At 36.8% G+C, this 10,914-nt stretch overlaps 1 protein-coding gene across 1 annotated transcript; it reads left to right on the top strand.

Moving 5' to 3' along the window:
• The first annotated feature begins 7,445 nt into the window (after window positions 1-7,445).
• Window positions 7,446-9,441, top strand: LOC138884635 (uncharacterized). The gene is made up of 4 exons (XM_070165646.1): window positions 7,446-8,071; window positions 8,386-8,614; window positions 8,696-8,920; window positions 9,424-9,441. The coding sequence occupies exons 1-4, from the start codon at window positions 7,446-7,448 to the stop codon at window positions 9,439-9,441; spliced, it is 1,098 nt and encodes a 365-aa protein (XP_070021747.1).
• The last annotated feature ends 1,473 nt before the right edge of the window (window positions 9,442-10,914 follow it).

The following is a 10,914-nucleotide window of genomic DNA, read 5'->3' as shown; positions in this document are numbered from 1 at the left end:
TTGTGGCGTACAATCTCAGGCCCTTGGCCTCATAATCATAAATCAGTGTATCACTGCTGCGGCGTGCAGCCCGACCCAAAAGTATCCTCACAACACAGGCCCTCGGCCTTACTCAGTCAGAATCTCATAAGCCACTCGGGCAACAGTAAAACTTGATGCTCAATCCAAAATATCATTTAATATGTTAAAATAGAGTAAACATGGCTGAGTTATGAAAACGGTATAATATAGCATGACTGAGTACATATATTAAAATCAAAACAGTGAGGAAAAAGCAGTAAAAATCCCCTAAGGGTTCGAATAGTTTGCACGAGGCCCAAATATGGCATTCAGCCCAAAACATGATGATAGCAAAAGTTTTCAATCAAATACGCGGTAAAATAGTCAATCGGGATGGACTAAGTCACAATCCCCAACGGTGCACGACCCCACGCTCGTCATCTAGCGTGTATGTCACCTCAATATAACACAACGATGTGAAATCTGGGGTTTCATACCCTTAGGACAAAATTTACAATCATTACTCACCTCAATCCGGTCCAAACTCTAGCCCATGATGCCTTTGCCTCTCGAATCGGCCTCCGGATGCTCCAAATCTTACCAAAATCAGTGCAAAACAATCAAAATATGCTAAGGGAACAAAGCCCACTCGAAAGAAATCAAATTACAACACAAGTCCCAAAATTGGCCAAACCCGACCCTCGGGCCCATGTCTCGGATTCCGATAAAAATTACATCAATAGACTCCTTATCACTCCCCGAGTTCATTCATATCAAAAGCATCAAAATCCAACCACAAACGACCCCTCAAATCCCAAATTCTAAGTCTCCAATTACAAGCCCTAGTTCTTCAATATTATGCTTAAATTCCATGATTAATTAGGTAGAAAACACATTAGGATCGAGTATTAAGTCCATAAATCTTACCTCCAAGTGTCCCCCCTTGATTCCCTCTTCAATCCTCTTCAAAAAGCTCCAAAATCGCTCAAAAATGGTGAAAGTTAGCACCAAAATCACGGACAATGGCTATTTAAACATTCTGCCCAGGCATTCAAATCTTTCTTCACGAACGCGGTCAAAACCTCGCATTCAAAAAGTAAAAACTGACATTGACCAAATTTTCCTTTATTGCGATTGCGACTCCCAACATGCGAACGCGAAGACTTAGCTTCCTTACTCGCTGCGAATGCGACTCTCAATCTGCGAACACGAAGAACAAACCAACCTGAACGCAGCTGCTCAACTTTCATCTACGCGAACCCGACATTACCTCGTGAATGCGATGATCTCGAGCCTCAACCCTTCGCGATCGTGGGACCTCCTTCGCGAACACGAAGGACAACTTCACAGCCTCCCAGCCTAACCCTTCGCGAACGCGAAGGCCAAATGTCTCTAGCACACACACAACAATTTCTACAACTTTCCACAACATGAAATAGTCTGTTTGACCACCCGAAATTCACCCGAGTCCCTCGGGACCTCAACCAACCATACCAACATATCTCATAACATCATTCAAACTTGTTCCAACTTTTGGAATGCTCAAAACAACATCAAAACACCAAATTCACATCGGATTCAAGCCTAAGAATTTCAAAATCTTCTAAATTTCGCTTTCGATCAAAAAGTCTATCAAACCACGTCCGAATGACCTGAAAATTTGCACACCCATCCCGATTGACACAACGGACCTACTGCAACTTCCAGAATTCCATTCCGACCCCTATATCAAAATCTCACCTATCAACCGAAAAATGCCAAAATTCCAATTTCGCCAATTCAAGCCTAAATCCACTCTGGACCTCCAAAACACATTTTGATCATGCTCCTAAGTCCCAAATCACCTCCCGAAGCTATCCGAACCATCGGAACTCACATCCGAGCCCTTTAACACATAAGTCAACATCTGATTGACTTTTCCAACTTAAGCTTCCTCAAAAGAGACTAAGTGTCTCAAAACTTATCAAAACCTCTCCGAACCCGAACCAACCAACCCGGTAACACAAAATACAACTGAACAAGGTAATAAGAAGCAGAAATAGGGGAAACAGAGTGGTAACTCATGAAACGACCGGTCGGGTCGTTACAGTACTACATCTTATAGAACTATACACTTTATTTTAAATGTGTTATAGTAAGTATTAATTGAATATAATTGAATTTTCAATTGATCCATTGATGAAGTATCCGAGCAAAGTACTAATAAGGTGATTGAGAATAAAACATTCAAGACCATGTCGATTGTACACTATCACGATCCAAAACCAACCCGGTCGTGATGGCGCCTATCAAGGAACTAGGCCAGTCGACACATTCCCAAAATGATTTGACATTTCATCAATACGATTAGCTAATAACCTTTTTCATACTGAAATTCCATAAAAGAGATAAATTTCAAAATCAAAATGCGGAAATAAAAAGCCCGACCTCGGGTGTCACTAAGTCATGAGAAATACTATAATTGTTCTGAAATATAATAAGACTAACATAGTCTGAAAATAGCCAAAGTATACTAAAAGGAAGATAAAGAAGGATAAAGGCGGGACTGCGATCGTCAGGCAGCTACCTCGCTATCTCTGGTGAAAGTCTGCTACTGGAATAGTCAACAGCCGCTATTGTGGCCTGAGATACCTAGATCTGCACACAAGGTGTAGGAGGTAATGTGAGTACACCAACTCAGTAAGTAACAAGTTCAAACTATGGACTGATAGGTAGTGACAAATGTAACCTCAACAGGAAATAGAAATAAACGGAGTAGGAAAACTAGGCATGCTATCAATTCAAGAACACAGCTCAAGCAGTAAAATAAGTGCATATCTGAACAATGTATCATATAAAACTCAGCTAACTCTACATGCCAATGCACAAGATGTATGAGATGTATCATGTGCTCCCACTCTCAAGTGCTCGACCACTCGGCACTGCATATTGCCATCCGACCCATGGAAATTCATCCCGGAACATATACAACACTGACTGCAAGTCAACCAGTGCCGAGGAACAAGGGTAATCCAACCATGAGGAGAAATCTATCTCCAGGTTTATATGTACATACAACACACTCAACCACTCGGTACCGCATATGGTCATACGGCCCAGGGAAATCCATCCCGGAACATCATCTGCGCTCACTGGGGGTGTGTTACAGACTCCGGAGGGGCTCCTACAGTCCAAGCGCTATCATAATCATCAACATAACCACTGCGACATGCAGCCCTATCACATAACTGTCACTCATAGCTAGGCTCTCCGCTGCACTCAGTCATCACTCTCCAGCCTCACACATACGGGCTCACAATGCCATGAAACTAGCCCGAAACAATGATATGATGTGCCAAATAATAACAACCGAGACTGAGACATGATATGATATGCATGAATAAGACTAAGTACATAATATCAATGAATCTAATAAAATGAAAGCAAGAAATGACCACTCGGGTCTCAACAGTATCTGCGTGAAGCTCTAACAGGATAGATAACATGGTTTACTACACATTTACTTAATCACATGATAGAAACAAGGATATCAGCAAGAAAAAGTCACTAAGTAGTGCCATGGAATGAACTAGGTCACAATTCTCACGGTGCACGTCCGCACGCCCGTCACTTGGCATGTGAGACACCTCAATAAAACCATATAACATATAGTTGGGGGTTTCGAACTCTCAGAACCAAGTTTGGAAGCGTTACTTACTTCAAACCAAGCCAATCCTACTCCGCTACGCTCTTGCCTCTGGAATCGGCCTCCAAACATCCCGAATCTAACCAAAAGCAATACAATGCAATTTATAGGCCATGAAATCAATCCCACACGAAAAACTATTAATTTAGACAAAAATCCCGAAATTCCCCCAAACCCAGCCCCCGGGCCTACGTCCCGGAATCTGACAAAAATTACAAAACTAGAAAGCCCGTTCAATCACGAGTCCATACATACAAGATTTATCAAAATCCGACTCTATTTGACCCCTCAAATCCTCAATCAAAACTCTCCAAAAACCCAAGCCCTAACCCCTCATTTTCACCCTTAATCACCACTAATTACATGATAAAACCATAGAAAATTACCATAAACACGAGTATTAGGGCTCAAATTACTCACCTCAATGAAAACCCCCTTGAATCCATCTTCAAATTGCTCCCAAAAGCTCAAAATTCGGATAAAATGGTGGAAGATAACCCAAAATTCATGAAGCCTCCCTTTTATAAATCCTGCCCAGCACTTCCGCATCTGTGGTCCCCTTTTCCCATCTGCGGGACTGCATCTGTGCAAACTTCTCCGCTTCTGCAGAATTTCATTAAAAGGCCATTTCCGCTTCTACGGTTGCCTAATCGCATCTGTGGTCATCGCAGATGCGGGGACCAAGCTGCACCTACGACCCCAGCTGCGCACCTGCGCCTCATAACCGCTTCTACGGACATCACACCTGTGGTTCCTACCCCGTAGGTGCGGTTAAGACAGAATCAGCAGCTTCAGCTGCATAACCAAATTTTCAAACTTTCCGATAACCATCCAAAATCATCTCGAGACCCTCGAACCGTAACCAAAAATACTAATAAGTCACATATCAATATAAAAACATAGTTGAACCTTTGGAACACTCAAAATAATATCAAAACACCAAATCACCCTCGGATTCAAGTCTAAGAAATTCTAAACTTCCGGATTTCGCAAACGATGCTGAAACCTATCAAACCTTGTCCGATTGACCTAAAATTTTGCACACACATCACAAATGATATTATAGACCTACTCCAATTTCTGAAATTCCATTTCGACCCCGATATCAAAATATTTACTGCAGACCGAGAATCGCCAAATTTCCAAAATTTCGCTAATTTAAGCCTAATTCTACCACAGACCTCCAAATCACATTCTGGACATGCTTCTAAGTCCAAAATCACCTAACGGAGCTAACCGAACCATCAAAATTTACATCCGAGATCGTCTACTCATAGGTCTACATCCAGTTGACTTTTCCAACTTAAACTTCTAAATAGGAAACTAAGTGTCTCATTCCACACAGAAACCACTCCGGACCCGAACCAACAAACACGATACGACGAAATATAGGTGAAGAATACATAAAGAAGCAAAAATGGGGGAAACATAACTATAACTCGTGAAATGACCGGCCGACTCGTTACATACACATCTTGGAGCATCTAGTCACTCATTATACCGGAGCGTGTAGTCACTTAAAATGTTTAAAATGTTCACTTAAACTTCAAGATTTGTTTCCTTATTTATTCACTGATCAAGCATTCGAACAACGTAATGAACATTTGAGAATAAATTAAAGCATCAACACTTGTCATATATATATATATATATATATATATATATATATATATATATATAAGTGTAAATTATCATAAATGAATTAAATCATGCACTATATTATAATATATTACGCGTATATCAATATGAAGTGTAATTTATATGGAAGCACACAGATGATAAGCATTATATATATAATTGATCAAGTGTAATTGATTTAGTTGTTGTATCCAAAATGTTATAACACACTTAGTGTCTTAGAAAATATATTATAAAGTATCTCATTGATATAATGCTATGGTAAAACTTAAGATATAAAGCTATATAAATCTAATTATATATTATTTTATTACAATCTTTAAACACAAAATCGACCGGTATGTGGTGCAAGTTAATCAATTTTTTTTGATTAAGGTACAAATTAAGAAGGAAAGCATATATTAAGTGTGCAAAATTCTAAGAAAAAAAATGTTTGATAAGTAATTAATAAAAAATATTATTAGACTTTTTATAATTTAGTTATCGATCGATCTCGGTCGGTATTTGTGAAGTCAAACGGTCAAATATTTTTTTAACAATTCCGACTGAAATCGGTTGGAAATATGTTAATTAAACCAATTTAGATGGGTTTCTTCCCCATTTTTATCTTTTCACTCACTCACTCTCTCACACTCTCTCTCTATCTCTCTCTCTCATGTTTCTCTTCCATCTCCCATCCCCATAGATTTTTGGCCTAATCCCACCCAAAATCAAGTCACCTACCCCAAAATTGAAGCCCCACCTCTTCTCTTTCACGCCTTACACCCCCAAAATCGAAACCCCCACCTCTTTTCCTTCACGCCTGCGCCCCAAAATCGAAATCCCACTATTTCGCGCCTCCACCAGCACCACTGTTGTGCCACCACCACCACCACTGCCATTCTCCTCCTCGGCAGTACCACTACTGTCATTGTTGTTAAAGGTTAGTAATCTACCTTATTAGCTTTTTAATTTTTAATTTTCGGAATATCATTTTATTAATTTTTAGGGGTTTTTTCTATTTAGGATTTATGTGACTAAATAGGATTTTTGAACTACATTAGATTTAGATTTAGATTTGAACAACATAAAATTATAATTTTTAAGGATTTTTGGTTTGAACTACATTAGATTTAAAATTAAGTTATAAATTTGGAACTTAAGATATAAATTATTAACTACCTTAAATTATGAAATTATGGTTCTTAATAGAACTCAAATTAATGCATTTAAATTATTTAATGTACAAATTATGAACCTGTGGTTTTTATTATGAACTACCTGAAATTAATAACTTATGGTGCTTAATAGAACTCAAATTAATGGATCTAAATTATTTAATGTATAAATTAATTTAAGGTATAAATTATAAACTACCTTAAATTATAAACTTATGGTTCTTAATAGAACTCAAATTAATTCATTTAAATTATTTAATGTATAAATTAATTTAAGGTATAAATTATGAACTTAAGGTATAAATTATGAACTACCTTAAATTATGAGCTTATGGTGCTTAATAGAACTCAAATTAATGCATTTAAATTAGTTAATGTATAAATTAATTTAAGGTATATATTATGAACTTAAGGTATAAATTTTGAAGTACCTTAAATTATGAACTTATGGTTGTTAATAGAACTAAAATTAATGCATTTAAATTATTTAATTTATAAATTATGAACTACAACATCAATTAATCTAATTGAAGTAATGATAGGGTTAGAAAAATATATTTATTTGATAGGGTTAGAACAATATATTAATATAACATTCAATTTATTTGTTCTTTGTATAGATAGAATATCGTAGTTGGATGTATAATAGAAATTATCTTGATCGTCATCTTTTGAGGGAGGAATTTATAGAAGGGGTTAATGAATTTATTAGGCATACAATGTCACTTAAACCATTTCAGTTCGGAGGCATGATTAAGTGTCCTTGTGTGAAGTGCAAGTGCTTGTATTTTTTCCAAATCGGAGGATGTTAAGACTCATCTTTATAAAAAAGGGTTTATGAATAATTACTTTGTGTGAACTAATCATGGAGAGGTTGATAGTAGTGATGGTGTATTTCATAACATAGTTGTTAGTGAAAGTAATAGTCGTTGGGAAATAACGTTCAACATCCTAGATACCATGAAATGGTTGCAGATGCTTTTGGGATGCACTTCGAGTTTGAATCCCATGAAAGTATTGAACAAGCTCCTAACAAGGAGGAAAAATATTTTTATGAACAGTTAGAGGTCGCTAGTCGTCCACTAAGTGAAGGGAGTGTTCACTCTCAATTGTCTGTTGCAGTTAGACTATTAAGTATCAAATCAGATACCAATATTTCTCAAGCGGGAATGGATTCTTTCATTGGCCTTATGAGTGAACTTGTTGACCCAACTTTCAACATATCTGAAGATTTCTATAAGGCTAAAAGATTGATTTCTAAGTTAGGACTCTCGTCTATGAGAATCGATTGTGGTAAAGATGGTTGCATGTTGTATTATAAGGGTGATACAAATTTAGAAAGTTGTAAATTTTGTGAAAAACCTCATTTTAAGTGGGTTTCTAGTGGGAAGAAGATTGATGTGAAGTCGATACATTATTTACCTCTTATTCCTAGATTAAAGAGGTTGTACACATCGATGAGTTCCGCTCATCATATGAGATGGAACTATGAAAATAGAAGCCACCAGGTGTTATGTGTCATCCTTCAGATACTGAAGCTTGGAAGCATTTTGATAGAACGTATCCAGATTATGCTAGTGAACCGAGGAATGTTTGGTTGGGTTTGTGTGCTGATGGTTTCACATCGTTTTTTGTTCCTGCAATACCATATTCATGATGGCTGGTCTTTATTATGCTGTATAATCTTTCGCCTAAAATATGTACGACTAGTCAGTATATTTTAAAAGTGTGTTATCGCGGTCCCCGCAATCCAAAGAGTTTGATTGATATATATTTACAACATCTGATTAATGAGCTAACACAGTTGTGCTATGATAGATTTGGGACATATGACATATTAACTAAGCAAAATTTTAACTTGCGTGCTAATTTAATGTGTACCATTAATAATTTTCCTGCGTATAGAATGTTGTCTGGGTGGATGACTGCTGGAAAGTTAGCATGTCCTTACTACATGAAAAATGGTAAAGCGTTCACTTTAAGACATGGTCGAAAGCAGCCATGGTTTGAGTGTCATCGTCAGTTATTGCCAGTTGATCATGAGTTTAGAAGGATGAACAATGCATTCAAAAAGAATACACTTGAACATGATTTGTCACCTCTAATTTTGTCCGGTGAGGAAATTTGGGAGGAGGTTTAGAATTTCACTAAAGTTACTGAGGCTCCACGTTCTAGATTTCTTGGATATAGTGTTACTCATAACTGGACAAAATAGAGCATATTTTGGGAGTTGTCATATTGGAAGGATAATCTTCTCAGACACAATCTTGATTTCATGCATATTAAGAAGAACTATTTTGACAATTTGTTCAACACAGTGATGTATGATAAGAATAAGACAAAAGATAACCTGAAGGCTAGACTAGACTTACAAGAATATTGTAGGCGACCTGAATTACATTTGCAGTCTGCGAACAATGATCAGGTGTTCAAGCCCAAGGTGAGCTATACATTTACTTTGGAACAAAGACGATAGATTTGTGAGAGGGTTATAAACCTAAAGATACCCGAGGGCTATGCTTCGAACATGGGAAGATGTGCTGATATGGTTGAAGGAAAGTTGACTCATATGAAAAGTCATGACTGTCATATCTTCATGGAAACTTTAATCCCTACAACATTTTCTGGTTTGCCTGAAAATATCTGGAAACCCATCACAGAGATAAGTTTGTTTTTCAAAGACTTATGTTCTACCACGTTAAGGGAAGAAAACATATTTTAAATGAATCAGAACATTCCTATAATTAGTAATAAGATTGAAAGGATTTTCCCATGTGATTTTTTTGATGTGATGGAACACCTTCTAATTCACCTTGTACACAAGGCACGACTTAGAGGGCTGGTTTGATGCAGGTGGATGTTTCCATTCGAGAGGTAATGATCAAACTTTGATTCATACTTGTAATTTTCTTTAACATTATTCTCTAATATGACAATGTGCAGGACTATCAACAAGTGTAAATGATTTGTTAAATAGAGGAATATGATTGAAGGATCCATATGCGAAGCCTATCTTGCAAAGGAAACTACCCATTTTTGTTCTTACTACTTTGATAGTCATGTGCCATGTGCTAGAAATAGGCCCAATCGGCACAATGTCGTGATTGAGAATGATCCATTATATCCACCAGTGTCCATATTCAATCAACTATGCTGAGGTTCTAAAGAGAGATAAAAAATGGGCCTAAGTAGTATAGAGTACAAATCAGCTTCAAATCATGTGTTGCTAAATTGTCCGAAAGTTCAACCCTTTCTTAAGTAAGTGTTGATGTAAGATTGATTTACGTGAACTACTATTTAATTGGGTTGATGCAACTAATATAATTTTCAATGTGTCGCTCAGTGACTTCGTGAGTCAATTTGGCTGTGATACTGTATATTCTACATTTGAGGCATAGTTTAAAGAGTGTGTAAGTGCATATTACATACTTTTTCACATGTGAATATACTTGCTCACTTGTGGTTTATTTAACACTAAATGTAGTATAATAATCCGAACAACAGTGTTAATCAATTTTTGAAAGATATATCTTGAGGACCTGCACCTACGATTACAACTATGTCTAAGTATTTTGTGAATGGTTATAAATTTCGCACTGAGGAATTCTCCAAGTGTATAAAAGCAATGTGTCAAAGGTGGTGAAGGCAACCAAGATGGGAAAAATGATTATTATGGGGTGATCAAAAAAATTCTAGAATTATCATATTCAAATTAGCCAAATAAGAAGATCATACTTTTCTGATGCAAGTAGTTTGACCCAACACCTAGCAAAGGTACAAATATACACTCACAATACGACATAATTGAGGTTAATAAAAGGAGGGAGTATGATCGTTATGATCTTTTTATAATTGCAGAAAAAGTTAGGCAAGTATATTATGCTCCATATCCATTGCGAAGGGATAAGGCTGAATGGTTGGCTGTAATCAAAACTAAGCCTGTTGGTAGTGTGGAAATTGAGAATATGCTAGATGTTGCTTACTAAAATGATACCTCAAATGTTAACTAGAATGATCAGTAAGAAAATGACTTGGAGCTTTCTCAACGCATATTACAAAAAATTGATATGAAGGAATTAACAATCATAGAAAATAAAGACGAAGAATCACCTGATGAAAATGAAATAAGTGAAGAGGAAGAATTTTCGGACGAGGAAGGATACTTCGAAGACGACTGGCATGTTTGTTTTTTCAAGCGATCTTGTAATGGCCCAAAATCTAATCAGTCGTGATGGAACCTAACCCAACCCCCTGGGTAAGCCAGTTAACAATAAACCAATTAAAATGAGATTCATTAATAGAAGAAATGATAATACAACTGAACTTTTATACAAAGAATTCCCAAGGATCAGTAGTGTAAATCATGAGCTTCTAAGATTTAGAGTTTACAAAGCTGGTATGAAATAAATACATCATCTGTTTGAAATATAAATG

The sequence above is a fragment of the Nicotiana sylvestris genome, unplaced genomic scaffold, assembly GCF_000393655.2.
Source record: "Nicotiana sylvestris unplaced genomic scaffold, ASM39365v2 Un00011, whole genome shotgun sequence".
NCBI lineage: Eukaryota > Viridiplantae > Streptophyta > Magnoliopsida > Solanales > Solanaceae > Nicotiana > Nicotiana sylvestris.
The sequence above is the reverse complement of the archived record's forward strand: the minus strand, read 5'-3'. Positions and strand labels throughout refer to the sequence as shown.